The 21,236-nt window shown below is 40.2% G+C and overlaps 1 protein-coding gene across 1 annotated transcript in view; it reads left to right on the top strand.

The window, feature by feature from the left end:
• cdh11 (cadherin 11, type 2, OB-cadherin (osteoblast)) overlaps positions 1 to 12,519 on the top strand; it is an 87,566-nt gene extending 75,047 nt beyond the window's left edge. The window contains exons 9-16 of the mRNA XM_035663841.1: positions 3,120 to 3,233; positions 3,437 to 3,576; positions 4,255 to 4,391; positions 6,390 to 6,511; positions 6,655 to 6,772; positions 8,523 to 8,774; positions 9,598 to 9,749; positions 9,973 to 12,519. Of these exons, the coding sequence (XP_035519734.1) occupies positions 3,120 to 3,233; positions 3,437 to 3,576; positions 4,255 to 4,391; positions 6,390 to 6,511; positions 6,655 to 6,772; positions 8,523 to 8,774; positions 9,598 to 9,749; positions 9,973 to 10,338 (1,401 nt within the window). The 3' untranslated portion in view covers positions 10,339 to 12,519. The remainder of the gene's footprint in view (positions 1 to 3,119; positions 3,234 to 3,436; positions 3,577 to 4,254; positions 4,392 to 6,389; positions 6,512 to 6,654; positions 6,773 to 8,522; positions 8,775 to 9,597; positions 9,750 to 9,972) is intronic.
• The last annotated feature ends 8,717 nt before the right edge of the window (positions 12,520 to 21,236 follow it).

Raw genomic sequence — 21,236 nt, 5'->3', positions numbered from 1 at the left:
GATCAGAAAGGGCAATGTTCTCTCCTCTGTAAGTGAACGGGCTCAGATATATGGAGAGTGGAAACGAAACAAGCTAGTGCAGGTGAAGACATGCCAGTGAAAGGAAAGTGAATACGAGAACATATGTGTGTTAGAGAGAGAGAGAAAGAGAGAGAGAGTAGTGGAGAAAGGCATTATTGTGAATACTATTATCTCACACTGATTACACAAAGAGGGAGAAAATGAAGAGAGGGTGGATCTAAAGATTGGGAGATGTAGGGGGAGACCGAGAGAGAGAGCGAGGGAGAGAGAGAGAGTGTGTGTGTATGTGTGTGGGGGGTGGTAGGGGGTAGGGGGGGCAAAGGAAACAGAGGGAGCATGACAAAAAAGGAAAAATGAAAGAACTGGGTCACATCTATCCTATTAGCATTGTACCTGTCATCACCACGTTAAACACCTACACCGACACCACAGAGTGTGAGGCTGCTGCTGACTGAATGAGCGTGGATCAATCCATTGAAAGGAAACGTCCCTCCAGGAGTGAGTCATTTGGCAGTTGCATCACATGAAAACAGTTCTGAATCTGATAGATTAAAGAGCTACTGCAAGCTGTTTTCAGAGGTGTTAACTGCAGATTATGGGGGCTGGCAACCACTGACTACAAAAGGAAATATTAATATAATATTCTTGCCCCCACCTTGGTCTCAAATCCTTCTCTGTTACAGTCTTGATTTGCTTCAATATGCAGTAAAGACATTATTATGTAGGGCTGCAACTAATGATTATTTTTATTAATCGATTCATCTGTCAATCATTTTCTTGATTAATCGATTAGTTCTTTGGTCCATAAAATAAAAGAAAATGCTGAGAAATGTGTATCAATGTTTCCCTAAGCCCAAGGTGAGAGAGAATGTCCATTTCTTTCTTAAAAAAACTCAAAAAGGTTTATCAATTATCAGCTGTATTCTTATCATGCAAAATCGATCAATTGGCAGCCTCCATCCATAATATTTGGTATCATTGTCTGTAACTAGGGCGGACTACTAAAAGTAGAAGATTTGAGTAATCAGTCAAGAAGACCCAGGGTCAACGTAATTTGAATCAATGAAGTTTTGTTTTATGACATTGTAAACAGAACAATGCAGGAGCAAGAGCATGGCAGGCTGTAAACTTTACAAACTGAGTGTCAAGATGACACAAACCACAGAACTAACTGTGATGGAAGCGGAGAAATGGAGGGCAGCGCGACACTTGACAATATGAGGCAGGGCAGCGCGACACTGGAACTCCAATCAGCCGGCCAGGTTGACGCTCACTGCTCCAGTGAGTCAGTGAAGTCAGCTAAACCACTTCTGAAATGGATGGTGTACATATAGGCTACTCTACTGCCACCCTCTGTGATTGATTCTTTGGCTGACAGCAGCCCGGCAGCAGAGACGCTCCATGGTGCGCTGGGATTTTATAAGTGAACTATGAGCAGGAAGCACACATTTACTTTCTGACCGTGACGTTTTCAAGAAAAGCATTCAAGTATGAGTCTTAAGGAACATAAGACTCATGTAGGCTGATATAGGAGATTAGTGTGGTCGTAAACTGAAAGACTGAAAGTAAAAACAAATTGTTGTATTAAACGGCCAAATTGGACCGACAAAATTCTGAGTGTGGTACAGCTTTTGGTAATCATCCTAATCACTGGTAACCTCTGGTAAACCTTGTGTGTCAAACTCATAAATCTACAGCAGTTTCACTCTACTTTTACAACACTTCACACAGGGCTTATGAGCCCTCTCTCCTCCCACTGGGATTTCATCAAGTGATGGCAGCATGGAGATGAAAAGATCAAGCTTGCGCTTGGGATTTTGCCAGATCAACATCCCCATACTGGCTGGAAAAATAGTGGTGGGGTTATTATCTGGGTTTATAAAACAGCATTGATAGCCAAAATAATGTTTTTTTGACTGTGATTATGGCTAGGACGGAGCTTCGGATGAGTGCAAGTCGCAGCCAAGTGCTGCTGGCAATGTACAAGTCCTCATAATCATAGCAGAGAGCATCTCTTGGGTATTATAGCTTTTATAGAATGCCTGCCAACACATTTGTTGACTTAAAAGTTTCCCTGCAGTAGTAAACACTCTGTACAAAAGAATACAAGTCAAGAGAAAGAGGAGGATTTGTTAGACATACTCACTGTTTGGCTGAGGGTCATCACTTTGGAACGACTGTGTGATTTCTTTTATGACTGAAAGAAAATGTGCTGTGAGAAAAATGTCTGACTTTTTCAGTTTGGGAATTGAACAGCATACCTCAATGCACATACTCAAGTCAATTCAATATCAAGACCATTAAAAGTCAGTGGGTTTCCTCCCAATATAGAGTAAGTGAATTGAAGCTCAGTTCAATATAAGTGAATTGAATTTCAGGCTTTTACAATGGCCTACATGTGATATTGAAAATCCATGCCAGGGGTTTTAAATGAATTCTTAATTTATCTGTCTCAAATATGAGAGGTGTGACAAATAAAAAACTATACAGGAAAAAAGGGAAAAAAAAATCAGAGTAATTGTCAGAGACTGTAGTTCTCGAGACCTGCAACCCAAAATGCTTTCTCCTACCTTTTATTATGTGGTATCCCAAACTCCCAACATAATCCTGCCTCATTAAAAACAGTATTGTTTTCATATAATGATGAAAACAGACCAACAGAAACAACCAAATGGTTCATTCATAATTCATTGTGGTCCCAGACTACTCATCATATCATGAAATAGCATGCAATACAAACTGTCTTAAGGTAAAAGTCAGCACTTGGGTTTCTCTTCTTTTTTGTTTTTGCTCTGTAACAGTAGTGGTAATAGTTTGACTTCCACCGAAGTGATAATATGCCTGTTTTCATTCATGTAACAACAGCTCCCCCTACCAGAAGACAAAGATACAGCACTCGTCACTCACTGCAGTTCTCAAAGCCAGTGTCTGCAGTGCATATTTAGTGCATTTTTTTCAGCATTCAGTTATCATTACACTGCAAAAAGATAATATACCCTTGCATGTGTGTTTACAGTTAATCTTAAATAAAACAGGGATGGCTTTTGATTTGAGATGAACTGATTAAGTGTCTGTCTCCTCTCTATTTTCTCTCTCAGTCAGTGGACTTTGAGACGAAACGGTCGTACACTTTGAAGGTGGAGGGATCCAACCCTCATGTTGACCCTCAATTCCTCGCCTGGGGGCCTTATAAGGACGAAGCCACTATAAAGGTATACATGTAAAAAAAAAAAAAAACTGTAAAAAGATATGTGTATCTGTTCATTTTAATGTGACAGGAAGAGTGTGAGTGCGTGTGTTTGACAGCACAGTGTGTGTGTTTATGTATGAGAAACAGAGCTTGCATGTGTTTATTTGTGTGACGAGATAAATATCACAAGAGCCTTTTAACAATTGTGTGTTTGCGTGTCTGTAGATATCAGTGGAGGACGCAGATGAACCCCCTGTGTTTGTAGCTCCCAGTTACACTTTTGAGGTAGAGGAGAATGCGCCTGAAGGCACCTTGGTGGGACGAGTCCATGCCAAGGACACTGATGTTGCCAACAATCCTGTCAGGTAGCACAAACCCAGAGACGCACTCTGTATACACACACAATCCCATTTAGCAAGTCAGGCTTGTAGCAGTGGGAGAAGCTGAATTTTCACACAAGTGTAAATTTGCATGGAGCCTTGCCAAAGAATATATTTTTAAATAGTGTTCCTTCAGCTACACTCAACAAACAACATGAGTCAAAGAACCTTGGCTTTATACTCATATTTCTTATGCGGAAAACACAGATTACACATAAAAATGTATTACAAAAGCATAACCCATCCACATTTTATAACAATCAACTCAAATACAATCACTGGGTCTTTAAACATAAATTAACTCTAGAGTTTAGACTTAGTAGGTATAAGACAAACACATGCCTCCCAATTTCCTATATACTGTCATCATACATTACATACAGCTGTAAACTGACAACGTTTCTTTTGGTAGCCAAATTATCTCCACAATAATCTAACTGGAAGCTCAACATGCCCACGCCATCTTGCAGCTGCTATTTGTTTTTATGGATATGACCATATTTTCCATTGAGAGCGTTAAAGTATCTAATGTCTTCACATACAAGATGTAAATGTGCTGTAATACACATCTGTGTAGAATTTCTAGCAATGTAATTTCCTACAGAGCTCTTAATGCTAATGTGTAATAGCACAATTACTTACGTGTTTTAATTCTCTGTATAGGTACATGATCCCTCGTTACACAGATGTAGAGCAGTTCTTCAGCGTAAACTCAGAAGACGGCATGATTACCACGACAAGACCGCTGGACAGAGAAGCACAGGCCTGGCATAATATATCTGTGTCAGCCACAGAGATAGGTATGCACACTCATACACACAGACAACATTTTAAAAGAATTGGGACTGAGTCTGATGTGTGTGGACCATCGTGGTATGAGCTAAGAAAGAATTTTAACTGTGACTCATTACGGTGCTGAATCCACACTCATGCCTATTACTTTTGAATGTGAAGCGACACAATGACTATGCAACTGTCAGCCCAATTTACTGATATTTTCAGCCATTTTCAAGAGAACAGTGCAGCTTGGCTGTATGTTATTTGTACTACTGAAATGATGCAGAGACAAAGTCAAAGATGGACAAACAGATGGAAAAATCCCAGACAGCCACAAGGCTGTACATTTGCTGGCATCCAGAGCCCAACCTGTCATTCTGCGGTACTGGATACACTCCATGACATCCTATGTACAAGATTTAAGTGGATTCAAACTGCTGCCTTTAATTTTTTTCCCTCTGGGTGGGACTTAACTTAGCATTTTTGTTGTGAATGTCAGCAAAGAAGTGGCTAGACCTTGGTAAACTAATTATATATTCAGCTTCAGCCATGAGGGATTAGTTTTATGCAGAATCTAGGTAATAGAAGGTTTTTTTAGTGACTGTATCCAGCTGTTACCCTGGTTAGTGTCTTGTGTCAATGGCCAATGCAAGTAACTGTTGCATTCATGTGCAGTTTGTCCGCATGGCATCTCATGTTGCTTTCATGTAATGTTTTGTTCGGAAATAGAAACAATCATCAATCTGCTGTATGCAGTTCAGTGTATAAATTATCTGATATCTGTCTTGTAAAGACACAAAAGAGACACAAAAATCTGACAAAATATAAGAAATCTAAAGGCTGAGTACAAAGACTGTTTAAAACGGTTTGCTTTAATTTAATAGTTTATCTTTTAATAGTTTACGTGAGTCAAGTGGTTACAATATAGACGGTTGATAGGTAGACGCTCAGTGGCACAAAAACTAACCCCTGATGCAGAGAAAGAAAAGTGAAAAACTAAGTAAAGAACTGTTGTAAGTCAGTAAGGACGCACCACTAAAACTTTTAACTGTCCATCTCCACCACAAACACTCTTGCTAACTATACAGAGAGAGAGGGGAAAAAGGAGGGGAATGCCAGGCGACCCACAAGCCCGGAGCTTTCTCTCTCCGGCTTCAACCCCACAAACCCTCCAGCCAGTGAGCCACACAGGCCCCACCCTGGTATTCTGTGGTTGGAGCTCGACTAGCAGAGCGCCGCGTGGTTTCCCTGTGGCGTGCTAGACGCCAGACGGCCAGATGGAAACGGGCTTGCCGCCCACAAAGCTAGGACCATTGCAGGCTACGCTAACCGCTAACAGGCCCTGGGAAGCTAAATAAATGCCTCGTAATGACAGGGTAGTGGAAACATCATACTGACTAGAATTGCAAATATGTACGAGAGTACGGTGTAGAAAGGGACGGTTGTTTTTTTTTAGTTTTTAAAGAAGAATGGCTAGATAGAAAAATCCACTGTTCTCTCTCAATCTTTTCTAGTTAATATTCTGAATGAATCAGGAGTTCAGGTTTGCTGTATGTGTCTATTTTGGCTGTTTATACATAATTCTGTCTGCATTACACCATTTTCTTTCCATTTGAATCTCCAGCAGGCAGAACTTGACATTTGTCACTTTTGCATATCAAAATGGTTTCGGCAAAAAGCGTGGGAGCAGCCTAACTGAGTGGCACACTGTCTGACTGGATATTTTGATGTCTCACAAACTCATGTCTGTAATTTTTGCAAATCAAAATAACAAATAGCTGGCTGAGTGGCTGATTGATTGACAGGCAATCTCGCTGGAAAATATTCATAGTTGGCTTTGTGTTCAGCCAATACCAAACATGGATTAGAATGCAGATAGACAAGCAATCACACATACACATTCAGGCACAAATGACATTCTGTCTTTAATGACTTTGACTTTGCTTTGAATTCTTGTATGCAGCAGAATGCTGACGGTTTTGGCCTGTACGTTGTGTGTTTGTGTGTATGTATGTGTGCAGGAGGCCACCACCAAGACACCAAAGTGCGTGTAAACATCAAAGTGAAAGATGTGAATGACAACTCCCCAGAGTTTGCGACCAACAATGAAGTCCTCATGTGTGAAACTGTTGCACCAGGGAAGGTACGTCAGTCTGTATGAGTGTGTGTGTGTGTAGGTGTGTGCGTGTATGCATGTCTGCCTTATGGAAGTGAATGTATATCAACGTTTTAGGGGATGTCCCACAAACAGTACTTTGCATTAGTGTGTTTCTGTGTGTGTTTCAGGTTATTGAAACAGTAAGTGCCGTGGACAAAGATGAGATGGCTCACAGACAACACTTCACATTCAGCCTCGCTCCGGAAGTCGCTCACAACCACAACTTCTCCCTCAAAGACAACAGAGGTAGATGACCTTTAAAAAATAATTTTTCTTTATTTGTTCTGCCTCTTTTGTTTCTTTTCATTTCGTTCTGTCTAACCCCTTCTAGCAGCCTATCATGTTTCTTCATCTGTGGTCTTTTTCTCTCCCCCTCCTCCCTTTCACTCAGATTAGATCAAAGCATAACCAGATGGAGACTTACACTACCTTGTAGAAAGCAGCAGGTGCTCTGAGTCTCTCTCCGTCTCTCTCTCTCTCTCTCTCTCACACATACACACAAATGCACACGTGTCCTGCGGGTTGTATTAATTGCAGTGGGGTCTCTGTCCGTCTGTACATATATCTTAGGGGGCCAACTGATTAAATTAAGTAGTGGGAGAGAGACAAAACGGAAGAAGCAAGAGAGGAAGAATATAGATATAGCTATAGCTGTAGGAGATTGAACACGAATGTGGAAATGTGAATTCTACTGAGGTGACTTTCATACAATAAACATGGATTTGAGGGACCTAGTGGGTGTAGTTTTAATACACAGGACCAGCAGTACCTCCCTGTGTATCAGCACCATAGGGTTGATATTCAGATAGATAGATAGATAGATAGATAGAGAGAGAGAGAGACGATGGAGTCACCACATTCCCATCTGTCCACATACTCTCAGCATACACACACGACACACACACACACACACACACACACACACACAGACAGCTGTCAGGGAGTACCGGTGTTGGCAGGAGGCTGATAGCAACAGATGACAGTGACATCAGTAACAGAGAGTGTTGGGGATTACCTTCGCTCTCTTTTGGGGTGAAAAGTTTTAGTGAGCCCTTCTGAGTTTTTTTTGTTTTATTCATCTCAGTTGTTTGCTTTTATTTTTTTATTTTGTTTTGTCTTGTATTTTTACTTACAAGTGTTGCATCATGCTTTCAAGCACTTTGTCATTTGGAATTGTACTCTGTAAATAAAAGAGGATTATTGGTGAAGAGAAGAAAAAGGGTGAGGAAGCATTTGGTCTTATTTTTTGGTAATAGAAAACAAGTTTGCTGCTGAACCTGCAAAAATGTATGGAGATATAAACATTGCAGCTTTAAGGTTAAAAATAAGGATAAAGCTTGAGTTCAGGCTGGTGCAGGCAGGATAATAAATAAATGCAGCCAGTGGGCGCCCTCACAAGTAGAATAATACCAGTAAATGTGTGTTTGTTAAACATAAACGTTTGTCCAAGAGTAAATGTGTGTACATTTAATGTAATCTGCCAACAATTCTCAACTATTTTCCTGATATTGCTCCAAGTACTGTATTCAGGGCAGTGTTTCACTTATATTCCTCTCTGTAGCTTTCATATAAATGTTTAAGATTGCTTGCTTGGTGATGAAGCTTTTGAAATGCCTCCCAAGTACCTCATCCCTTCCTCCGTCTGCAATAAAGCTTATGTGACATTAGACAACAGTTGTTTAGATATGGAGGAAGAGAGGCAGACAGAAACAGAGACGGAGCTAGCCCTAACACTATTTAACAGGAATTGAATACCACCAAAGTCATACCTCATTGGCTTTTGTCTGTGTGGGTGTGCGTGTAGACAATGATAAAGAAGGAAAATGTGACTATAAGTTGCTGAGAGAGCCAATGAGGAAAAAGTTCAGTATGTATGGTTTTTGCACACATAAACCTGTGTGTGTGATGAAGTCCAAGCCATGATAAATGCCTGAACACAAGTTTGGCATTGGCAAATTCTATCTACTTAACAACTTACTTCTATCTCCCTCCGCAGACAGCACAGCCAGTATCTTTGTGCTCCGCAAAGGATTCAGCCGTCTTACCCAGGATGTTTACTACCTTCCCATCGAGATAAATGACAACGGTTTCCCCGCTATGAGCAGCACCAACACCCTGACCATCAGAGTGTGCTCCTGTGACAGCAAGAACACCATCCTGTCCTGTAATGTGGAGCCCTACGTCCTACCCGCTGGTCTCAGCACTGGGGCGCTGATAGCTATACTGGCCTGTATTGTCATTCTGCTGGGTAAGGAGATATCATTTAGCTTGTTTTGATTTGTTAGGGTTGGGAACACCATAAAGGATTACTGATTTACATAAGATTTCCCTGTTGTGACATACAATTCCAATTGGTTGCCCAATTAAGATTATCCAGCAGTGAGTTCACAGAATGAGTCTCTCAAGTCTGTCAACTCGCTGTCCCAATAATGCCAAACATGCCTGATATTCACTGTGGTTGAATGTGGGGAAATGAGTCATGTTGCCAAACTACATTAATGTCCTAATTGGAGGTGCACTGCATTGTTTGAGCTCCTGGAGTCTCCTGTGTGTCAACAACTACAGTATCTTGCATAATAATTTAATTTGGGCACACTGTTTAAACATTAACTGTTAACTGTTTAGTTTTTTTGGGTATTTATATTTTTTTGGTAAAAATGTGGATAATGTTTTACAAGTCTTCAATTGTGGCTTCTTCAGCCCACTAACCCACATTGCAGCCGTTTCCCTTTCAATGTACAGTATATATACACTGTAATGTAAAAACACATAGTATCCTCACAGCTGGAGTTTACAATGCATTTGACCTGTAGTACTAGAAAATTAAAAACCTTTTAGAAGCCTGACATGTTGACAACCACCTGCAACTAAAATGGCATGTGTGTTTAGCACAATACAATAATGATATTAATTAGACTGTCCAAGGTCTAATTACACTATCTCCCACAGTGCATACTAATTATCTAATGCTCACTTTCCTTGCTTTTCCAAAGAGATTGTGTGAGGATCGTTATCTAATCACTACACGCAGGACAATTTTTGAATTGTGTTTGTGTGTTTCTCTTTGGCAGCAATAGTGGTGTTGTTTGTCGCACTGAGGCGTCAGAAGAAGGAGCCATTGATAGTGTTTGAAGAGGAGGACATTAGGGAGAACATTATCACGTATGATGACGAGGGAGGTGGCGAGGAGGACACTGAGGCTTTCGACATCGCTACACTGCAGGTATGAAGAAGGGCACCTCCTTGTATTTTATTCTGTTTTAGTTGAATGAGATAATAGGTACAGTAATTCTGTTCATATTGGTTTTTTGTCAACATCTGAACACCATGCACCTCATAAATGCAATTCTTCTTTAACTCTTTCTCTACAACTTTCACTTTACTGTCTTTTTTTATCTGACTGTTCAAACTTTTAAAAGCAGGGTATTCTCTTTCTAATTGTTCAGAACCCAGACGGTGCCAATGGTTTCCTGCCAAGGAAGGACATCAAACCAGAGCTTCAGTATCCCATCAGGCCCGGCAGCGGCCGTCCTGCGGCCAACAGCGTCGATGTTGATGACTTCATTAAGACTCGAATTGCAGAGGCTGACAGCGACCCAACTGCACCTCCTTACGACTCTATTCAGATCTACGGATACGAAGGCAGAGGATCTTTGGCTGGGTCATTGAGTTCCCTCGAGTCTGTCACAACAGAGTCTGACTTGGATTATGACTATCTGCAGAGTTGGGGGCCGAGGTTTAAGAAGCTGGCAGATTTGTACGGGACCAAAGACTGCTCCATTAATGATGGGGATGATGGTGAAGACTCTTAACAGTGGTCTCACTGAGTGGACGCCCCCGATTTCTGATTTATTGATTCCATGAGGATTTGTTAACTGAGGGTTAACACTCCCCAATACCCAATTGTTACCAACTACCAACTGATCAGTTCATGCCAATTTGTCAACAGACATTAACAGCTCTCCCTCCCATGGCGCCTCCCTGGTCCTCCAAGATGATTTGTTAATGAAGACATAATGAACACTTGGACTCAAACGGCTCCCAGTTTTTCCCAAATCTCTCCTCGCCCCCACCATGTCTCTTTCCCGGCTCTCTTTCTACAGACTTGAGCATTGCAGGGCTGGGAGATTTATGTCACCAGTTTGTTGGTTTGAAAGTAAATCGTTGGGGGGAAAAAAAATGTTGCTGTATGATCAAAATGACTTGCTTATAGCTAACTGTTTAGTTTATTAGAGGTTCTATATACTTTTGTGGACTGGATTCACGTACTCCCTCAGTGGTTCCTGAGAGAAATGTCCTTCCCTTCACAGGTTCCTGAGCGGGGTATATTTCCCTTAGTTGCTCTCTTTGTGGTGTATGTAAAGGACACGCATAAAGAGATGTTAGTATGGGATTCAGCTACAGCCTGATGTTAAGAAAGAGAAATAAACGGTAATGAAGATGTGTCAGTAGGATCAAAAACAGTCAAAAACAAATCGCTTTGTCAAATTTGCTGTTGTGTGTGTAAAATGCAGCAGGTACTGTGGTTTAGATAGCGTGACAGACTCTGGGTTGTTGATACTTTGAAGATGCTCACAGCATCTTCACAGTATGGTGGCCTTATAATAAATAAACAACAACTCCAGGGGTTACTCAACAAGTGTAACGACAGAGACCGCTAGCTTCAGTAGCTACACACAGACAACTGAATACAAGAGGACTGAGTATCTGTGAAAATGCTACACAAATACCTTTTTACTCCCAAAAAGAGACAGACTCAAAATGGATTCAATTTAAAAACTGTGGATGATTCTTTGTTTTCATTCTTCACTGCAGAGGAGACGCAAAAAGAAAAGCTGCCCTTCTCCCCACCCAAGCCCCAACCACGCCCATGTGTCCCCATTCCTCTCATCAACAATCACTTCCCATACCGAGTCCACCAATGATGATCAATCACAATGAGTAAAAACCTGTGAGCTCGAAAAATCGCCTTAAACTTAATGGACACTCTTGCAACGCAGTGCATTCTCTTTTTTTCTCCTTTGTTTCTTTTTGTAACTTGAAAAGTATATTCAGAAAGCAAACTATTCTCCATGTTAGGTATGTACAGAACAATGTGCAGACATGTGATATATCACTTTTGAGGATCCAACTTGCGCCTCGTGCACTCCTAAAACAGGACGTGCTGTTTCTGCCCGCACGGTAAATGTAGACCGGGAAAATGTGCGTTGTGTTTTTTCCCAACACCAGCTATGTTGGCAGCAACATCTGTTGTATCAACATGTGTTGCTATTTAAACATAAAATGTGCACATTGGAAAATAACACAAGGTGTGTTTTCTGAGCCACATGTACAGAGAGGCTGAAACCAGAACATCCTGTTTAAGTGTGTCGATTCTTGTTCAATCTTTTCTAATGTTATTATATTATTATGGTTATTATTGTTGTTTTTTTATTACTATTATTATTATTATTATCATTATGACAATAATTGTTATTTCTTTGGCTGCCGCTACACAGGAACAAATTCGTGTTTAACTATTTGCAGCTCAGATTTGATCTTCTTATGGTTGTCTAAACACATCTTTGGACAGCTGAAAGAAACAAACTGCCAAAAGTTAAATATCAGCTTTGGTTTATGCCTGTGTGAACACAACCTCTTTTATTTCTTTTGGTTTTGTTTCTTTTCTTTTTTAATTATTTGGCGTTTCTTCGTTCTTTCTCCCTGTTCAAGAGGAAAACTAGCAATCTGTGTTTGTTGCAGTGAGAGAACGCCTCGTTTTTATTCTCTGTCAAGTTTTATGGTACCGATTTGTACAATTTTAAAAGTTCTTATTTTAGTATACATGCAGAATATTCCAGTATTACAACAAAAAACATGTTAAGAAGATAAGATTAAAAAAATGTTACAGCATCACACTTATATTTTCTGAACATTGTACTGTTGCTTTACTATGTGCTTCAATCTCCGAAGCGAAAAAAAACTTTGAAATAAATGCTCTTTTTATAAAATGATACTGTGTGTGAGTAAACCTTGTGTTACCTTTGGCTACGAGGCCCTGCTTACAGTTTTACTGAAAGGGTACCCATTAGCTGAAGCAGTCGGGTGATCTTGTTGGGATCCATGCATGGCTCCCAAAACATAAAAAATAGTAAATGTGTGAATGCTGGGCCAACAAAATGTGAATGAGCAAATATAGTCTGTCACCTGTGGACCCAAATTTAATCAAATACATGATACTCATAAAACTAGCGGTCGTTTTAGTTTTACAAACCCATTCAATTCTGACTTTATTTCACTCATCTTACATATAGGACAGTTTTTGTCCTATAAAAATAAAGTAGACCTTCAGACCGACCTCAACCCTGGGTGACAAAATGCAGCGCCCACATTTATTTGTATGTGATCAGTCTGGCAACACACCCAAACCTCACACACTAAACTTTTACTGCAACGCAATGTCATCCAGCCAGGTTTTTCCTCCTGTGATTTCGGTGAAGCAGAGCTGCAGCAAATTGAAAACTGTTTACTACAGTTTTCCTCTAACCCTAACATTAATTTGGTCACAGCCCATAAGAAACAGTTCAAATTAAGTAGAATTTATTTTATTTTAAAGAAAATTAATCTTAATCTTAATCTTGGCCTATTAACATAAGAAGCAGAGAGTGAAAGTGTCCATGTCCGCAAGTACAAGTAACATTGCTGTGCATGTATTTATCAACCACAACAACAAATGTACATTTGATCATTTACAGGCTGTATGCTGATATTAGAATTCTGCTGGCAGCTCCGGAAAAGATGGACGCAGCGTGGTAAAGATCACTGCAAGTCAGTTCCTCTTTGCGTCTGTTAAAAGTGCTTTGAAGTGTCATACTGCGCCGCAGATTTCTACTCCACTGTCGAGTTTCAAACAAAATACACACCCAGGCACGATGTATGGGAACCCTGACTGCACTACCTGGAATGAATTCACTGGTACCTGAAACAACACTCTCCCACCAACAGATATTAGGACAGATTATTCGGGAATTGTGCTTTTTAGCAATCACAGATGAAGCCACTGGCTCAACAAACTCACCTTTGGACAGACATTTCAGTATTCATTCACCTCCATTGTAAAGAAATGCTGTGTGCAAACACATGCACACAAAGTATACAGACAGACACATACACACAGCGATTTCATTCACTCACTGCCAGGAGAGCAACACTGAGAAAGGTCAGGCTGCAGTTTGGATGAACAACAAAAGGTGATATAGAAAGAGAGAGAGACAGTGAGAAGACACCAAGGAAGATGTGAAAGGAAAGAGGGGAAACAGATCAGAGTAAGCAGGGCGTGGGAGAGGGGAGAGGAGTGAGAGGACTGGTAGAGCAAAATGCCTTACGCCATGCTACAGTTATATTACTGAGATTTGTGAGAGGACATGAGAGTGTGACAATGTTTCTACTGAGCTCACCTTGCATACGTCTGCCTTATCTGGCTTGAATTAAAGTATTTTGTGCAATTAAAAGCAGTTCCTCTTAGAAGACAGCATTTGATGATGATTTTCATAATCAGTTTATCTGCTGATTATTTTCTCGAATAAGAATAATACTCAAGATGGTGATTTACCTGCAGTAAAATGTTCAAACGAGACCAATTATGCTTTTCCTTAGTTTATGTCATATATATATATATATACACACATATATACACACATATATATACACACATACACACACACAGTATATAGTGTTCAATGTCGGATGTTGATTTTACACGAGCCCAGAGTCAAACAATGAGGTAAATGTATGTCAAAGCAACCCACGTGAGCAAAAAGCTCTTTTTCTACTTTCACACGAGTAGCCAATGAGGTTATTCAACTGTTCTGATCAACTGGTCACAGTGTTTTTGTGGTTGTGAAGGAAAGTCACATATATTCTGGTTTTCCCTCTGATGTCCTGTGGCTTCTCTGCTTCAACTCTCCGGGATTTAGGTTTGCTGATGGACAAATAGCTTTACTTGTTGCTATTAGCTAACCATAATTGGTGCTAACTGCTTACGGACTGGGAGCTTCAGGCACTGGCACTCCCGGCAGTATATAGCTCCTGTATTAGAGACATAATGTTAAACACTGACACTGCCGCGGTGCTCTGAGGTCACATAATAGGTCCGCCAAGTTAGCTGCAAAGCTAACCAACTAACAGCAGTTACAGTTAGTGGCTAAAGTAGCTAACTGTTAACCTAATACTTGTGTCGTTTGTGGTCTGATAAACAGTAAATTCATCAAATTCAGTGCAACTTATCGCTGTTGTCCAAGCTAAGTTACTCAAGTTGTTATGCTGTCAAGAGCACACCGGTGAGAGAACGAAGCTAAGTTCACAAGCAGAAGAAAGTGGGCTTTTAAGGAGGGGTAGGCTTTAACAGAGACAGACAGAGGATGGATTGAGGGGCTGAATGAAGAGCCGGTATAAGATAAAAAAGCCGGTATAGGATAAAAAATGCTATTTTTGAGGAGTGAATCATGCAATGCTACTCTAGTGGAGTCTCAGCCTAAGAATATAGACCTGGAAATGAGCAAAATAGCTCCCCTTTAAGACTGAATAGTCTCTGTAGTGTCTCAATCAGTCCAACTACATCTGTCTGCTGCAGTCCAAGCTTGAGGAAAGTAGTAAATAATATAATCAAGTTTAATGAGAGAAAAGAATAAAAACAAAAGCTGCTGAACCTTTCCACTGCTAACCGTATTTAAACATGGAACAAACATAGGAGAAGACAGGGAAGAAGACATAAATAATTGTGCATACTAAATGCATAATTAGCTAAATATGTGAGATGAAAAGAAGTGAAAATACAAGAGGAAGAAAGATCAAGAGGAAAGGGTAAAAAAAGAGTGAACATTTGCGCCACCTGCTAACTGTGGTGCCACTGGGGAGCAGGAAGGTGGAGAGAGGAGGAGGGAGGAGAGGTGAACTTCTGCACCTGACTGAGGATTTCTTTTTGCTGTGTCCCACTGGGAGAGCGAGAGAGAGTAGATACAGGGAAATCGAAGGAGAATCAATCAGAAGAAGAAAGAGGACAAGTAAACTATTGTGTGTACCAGCTAGAGGTGAGAGGGGAAGGAAGGAAGACAGAAGAGGATGTGTAAAGGAACGAGTTTGAGAAGCTGAAAAGCAGAGGATGCTGAGAGAAGAAGTGAACTTTTGCACCCGTTCATACGAACTTAGCATCTCCACCGGGGAGGAAGACAGATGCAAAGACAAGGACAATCAGGTGTGACTGGTTCATGAAAGAAAAAAAGAGTTTTCATAGCTAATGGGCAAAATGCGATCTTATCAGAGAGTGTAATTAGATACTGTATCTTTGATTAAACAGCCAACAGCAGGCTGTTACACCAACCACTGCATTTGTCATTTCAAGTGTAGCTTCTTTTGAATGGCCAAGATGGAAGCTTGATGATGGAGTTTTGTTCCTGTGGTTTTTTGTTATGACCATACTTGTGTCTGTCAGTACCTTAGGAGAAAAAAATATGACGGAATGCAGCAAAAGCAAATATGAAAATAAATAAATGATGAATAAATGATAAATAAATGATAATCAAATGAATACATAATTGGGTGACAATAGCTTTACTGCACATTCATTGTCTTTAATGCAACACCCAAATAGTTAAACATGGAATTAAAAATATTTGCTAATCATTAAGGATTTTCCAATGAGAGGAAGATAAAAGGAACATTTAGGTGTTTAAAGGTATTTTTTGTCGAAAAAAAGATTGGACGAATTATTATTCAAATTGTCTTCCAACATGAATGAAGTATAAGTAGTAACAATACAAGTGCAAAGTGGTGAGGTTAGTGTGAAACTTAATAGCGACCACCAAACTTTTATAGTTAGTGAACTTTATAGTATAACTTTTTCAATTTCATCCCTGTTCCTCTAGCTGCTGTGTGTGCGGTTTGTGTATGACACTGGTGACAGTCCTCGTTATTTAAAGCCTTAAATACCTAAACTCCATGAGTCCCTTAGGGGCCAGACTCCATTCTGCTCTACAAAATCTCATCAATAGACACTGAGAGAGAGTGTTTGTCTGTGCGTGAGGGGACAGGATGATTTTGAGGGTATGTGTGAGTCCATGTGGGCTGGATGTGAGAGACAATGTTAACAGCAAAATCCTTTCGCACTCAGGTTTGTTTACCTTTGTTTGTGATGTAGTAAAGTGACATCATTAGTATTCATGTGAAATATTGGGTGGTTTGGAGTGATCTGCAGCTCACACTCTTTTAGGTGCCTCATGTGGAGAACAAGCTGCTGCTTTGTTTCTGCATGGTAATTCCAGTGTGTGTGTGTGTGTGTGTGTGTGTGTGTGTGTGTGTGTTTAAGTCAGGACTTTTGTGTTTTTTGTCAGTTTTACACTATAAGAATTTTGAGATATTTTAAGAAAATATTGATGTGTTTGAGTGTTAAGACTTAGTTTTAGGATTAGATGGGTGTCCCAGTAACTTATGGCTTAAGATATCAACCATAAACCAGTGATAAAGGCTTAAAATGTCCACAAACTACGTTAAAAAAGAATTTGGTTTAGTCAAAGTTAATTAGTTAGTTGGATCATGGTCATGACAAAATAATGACATGCCAAATCCTGACAGCTACTAAGATGCAAATCCACAGGCACACAGATGCCAAACAGATGTGACAACAACCTCCCCAAATGAAAATCACCCAGACTGACTATGAAACAAATACAAGAAATACAAATAAATATAATAAATGAGTGTAATTATGACAGCAACAATGAAATACCGTTAACCATGGCCTTTATGAATCAGAGTATACAGAAAAAGAACTTGCAGATGGACACTGAACAGGCTGAGGAAATAGTAAATGCCAAAGGAAAGGGCTGTCTGAGGGCAAATATTCCAAACCTAACAGGCTGGGACTGAAAGATCTCTTAAACCAATTAACTTTTAATAAAATCAGTCCGATTAATCTCTCTCTCTCTCTCTCTCTCTCTCTCTCTCTCTCTCTCTCTCTCTCTCTCTCTCCTCTCTCTCTCTCTCTCTCCTCGTCTCTCTCTCTCTTCTCTCTCTCTCCTCTCTCTCTCTCTCTCTCTCTCTCTCTCTCTCTTCCTCTCGTCTCCCTCTCTCTCTCCATCCACAAACTATGTTTGATCCTGATGGATAAATTGCGATCAAGTGTGATGAAAAAGTAATACGACGACTATATGACAAATCACTTTTGCTGGGAGGAATAATTGCCATTTTAAGTCAAAGCTTAATACTGTCTGTGTTGTTCAGTTTGCTTCCACACAGCAGACCTTGTGCTATAATACCTTGTGCACTTGAGCATTGTGGGAAGAAGCAGAAAAGGCATGATTCGGCAGCTTGAGAGAAGGCAGACTGGAAAAAAATACAAGTCATTTGAAGTAATACTTTTTAGCCTCACAAATCAGGGTGGGCTTTTTTTTTGTCCATCTCCATTCCACTTTCTACATTTAAAAGTTCCAAACTGAGCTCGAAGCATACACAGATTTAGTTTCAGCCTGGGACCCTTTAAAATATCTGACGGAAACATTTGATTCATGTTTAGTCACAATTTGTAGCTTGAGTTATATTAATGCACAATCACCAAGGCTTAACACAGCTACAGCTAAGGAGAGAAGATATGTGAATTACCAACTTCTAACAGTAGCAGCTCACTTCTATGATCTTTCTGTATCAGACAGCACTCCTTTATCTGTTTCTTTTCTATTTGTCTATTTTCCATCTAACTGCTCACCTTCCCCTCACACTTTCCCTTCAGTCTTTTTACTTCCATCCTTCGTGTCTTTCCGTCCATGCCTCTCGCTCTTCACTTCCCTCTTAAGATAATTACAGTTCATTCTGTGTCAGTGTGTAGGGGGATCCCAGGCTGGCTGAAGCCTGATTAGTTTTTAATCATGAAGTGGCACTTGAGTAAACAGGGAAATATTCTTCCCGTCACTCCAGAGAGGAGAGATGTGTGTGTGTGAAATAGTTTGTGTACAAACTGGATGCTGGATGGATGTCCTTGGGTGCACTACAAACAGACAGACAGTAAGTTAATTAACCAGTCAGGCAGCCAGTCAGTAATGTAGTTATTCATCCAGTTTGCCAATGACTCTGTAAGTTGGTTAGATGCATGGGGAATGTGTTTTTGTATCAGCTGGATGTCCTTGAGCGCACAGCAAACAGAAACACAGCAAGCACCCGCACACAAGGTGAATGAACCCATCAGTCAGCCAGTAATTAGTTAATTAGTGAAATGGGAAGTTAGTCAGTTATTTAAAATTAGCCAATTCTGAATTACGCATGTTAGCTTCTTTGTATGTCAATCAGTCATTCAGTTTGGCAGTTAGACTGATCTTTCAGCATGAACCTTAATCCAACAGGCATTTGACAGATGGTAGAATGAGGTGGTCAAAGTCTGACGCAATCCAAAAACCACAAGCTTTCCACTATCATATTATACAGGAAAGAATAACTTCAAAACTTTTAGAATTTGTTCTGACCTCCTTATAAAGATGTAATTTGTATTCAATCTTCTTCAGTCACAACTAAAATATTTAGGCCCATGCTTTACAAACATGGTACTTAGGGGAAAGTGCAGATATGACCTAACTTTGCAGGTTTCTTTTCAAAATTACAATAACAAAAAAGGGTTATCAGAATTATCAAAATATCATACGTCTGTGCAATGAATGAAAGCATCACAGTAGCACCGTGTGATACTGCTTTGAAATGCATGTGTGTGTGTGGGACATGTGAGGTGAATCGATGGGGTTGGCATTGCCAGGGTTTTCCCATTTCATATATGTCACACTAGCCTCACATTTTTAAACGAAGGTGGGGCTCAGCTCCTCCACACAGGCAGTGGACAGCAGAGTGAAGTAAAAGTGACGTGAGAAAAAGTAGAAAAGCCATTTCCACCTGCTTTGTCACTCGAACTGCACTACTTTTGGTTGTTTTTAGTGATGGTAACAGACATTTTATACTCTTACTACAATTTTGGCCTGTGCAACAGAACTTTCAGCCTTTGGTTATACTGAAAGCAGTGCTTTGTGCAAAAAGAGATAATATACATCCCTTCACAAGATTGATGGTTTGATCCCCAGCCCCACATGTCAGTGTGTTCTTGGGCATTACATTATTTTGTAATGCAGAAGTTAGTAAAGCTTGTGTTATTATTATTTGAAAGCAACTATTTCCCCAATTACACTGTAGTACAAGGCACCAACAGATAAAGTCCAGTTACAGTCTCAACCAAAAATACTCATTACCAAATTGTCAGGAAAATAAATCATGAGACAATAAATGTTATACTTAGTTTCATAAATTTGTTTGTTGATAATGATGCTGACTGCTGACACTGTCACATGCCCTCAGGTGGGAAACTTTGCAGCGGCTAAATCTCAGCTGTGTGGTGCACCTGCTGCATGTCCTGGGGAAATATGAGAAAAAAAGAGGGGTTTCGTGCAATTTCAGAGAAATTGAAGGTTGCGCTGGCAATTAGTTGAGATAAAAGCTTAGCACTGTTTGAAGCCACCAGCTGGACTATTATGTGTCAAAATCTGGCTTGGTACTCAAAGCTGTGTCACGGGAAGATTAAATGGGTCCCCAAATGATTGAGGACAAATTGGTTTTCAAACCTATTGGTAGAAATATTTTGAAAAAGCCTCTCCGAATGGTGCAGTATGCAGGAAAATCCCTTGTCAAAAATGTTAAGTTAAAAACTGCGTACCCTCCAAGACTGTGAACTGACTAAAAAGTACCAAAAGGATCAATATCATAATGCATAATGAGTGATGAGTTCATTTTAGAAGACATTGTGTTGATATGCAGGGTTTAGTTACCCTTATATGTTTACCACCAATGAGTATTCTGTTGTATTCTGAGTTATCATCCATCCATGTATCCTTCTATCCATCCATCCATCTGCCTCTCTTCTTGTGCTCCTCTTTATGGACATACATCCATCAAATCTATAATATTGTGACTGACTGTTGCTTTATGTGAAAAATGAAAAGCATTATGAGGGGCCTGTTTATTGCTATAGCCTCCTATATAGATCCATGTCTGGAGGTCATGTCTTGTCTTGTCTTCATAGATAAACAAACACTGGGTCATCTTTTGTGCGGGGACTCAATACGTCCCTTCATCGACCCAGCGTTTCACACAGCGACACTGTCACATGCACATATATAGCAAAAAAAGAATCATATGCACATACACACAAAGAAGCAAAAGCAGGCTCTCTGATGGAGAGCTATTAACCTCCGACGTCTGATGAATCAAACTGCAGCTTTCTAGTTATGGCTGTGTTTTGGTGTGCGTCTGAAGCTGAACATAACAAATGACTCAGGTTAGGAAGAGGGCACTTTTACACAGGAGAGACAACAGAGAAAGCAATGAGAGCAGAAGAGAAAAAAACAACAATAACAACACGTGTGTGTGCGTGTGTGTGTGTGTGTGCGCACGCATGTTTGAAAGTAAAGGGGGAGGGAGAGAGGGACAGAGCAAGGCTGTGTGTCAGTGAGTGAAGGTTATGTAAAAGCAATCAGTGGCCTGTTTAATCTTTCAAAAAGAGAGCTTGCTCATTTCCATAATCATCATCTCTCTTTCCCTGATCCCCCACACTGCTTTACAGCAGAGCCACCAGTCCAAGGCACTAAAACAAGTCTGTGTGGGATCCAGTAAGACTACCACCTCCACTCTTCTGGTCCTCTCCTCCTAA

Source organism: Morone saxatilis, unplaced genomic scaffold, assembly GCF_004916995.1.
Source record: "Morone saxatilis isolate NCDOM2014 unplaced genomic scaffold, NCSU_SB_2.0 Contig19, whole genome shotgun sequence".
NCBI classification, from domain to species: Eukaryota; Metazoa; Chordata; class Actinopteri; family Moronidae; genus Morone; species Morone saxatilis.
This window is presented reverse-complemented; position numbering and strand designations above follow the sequence as displayed.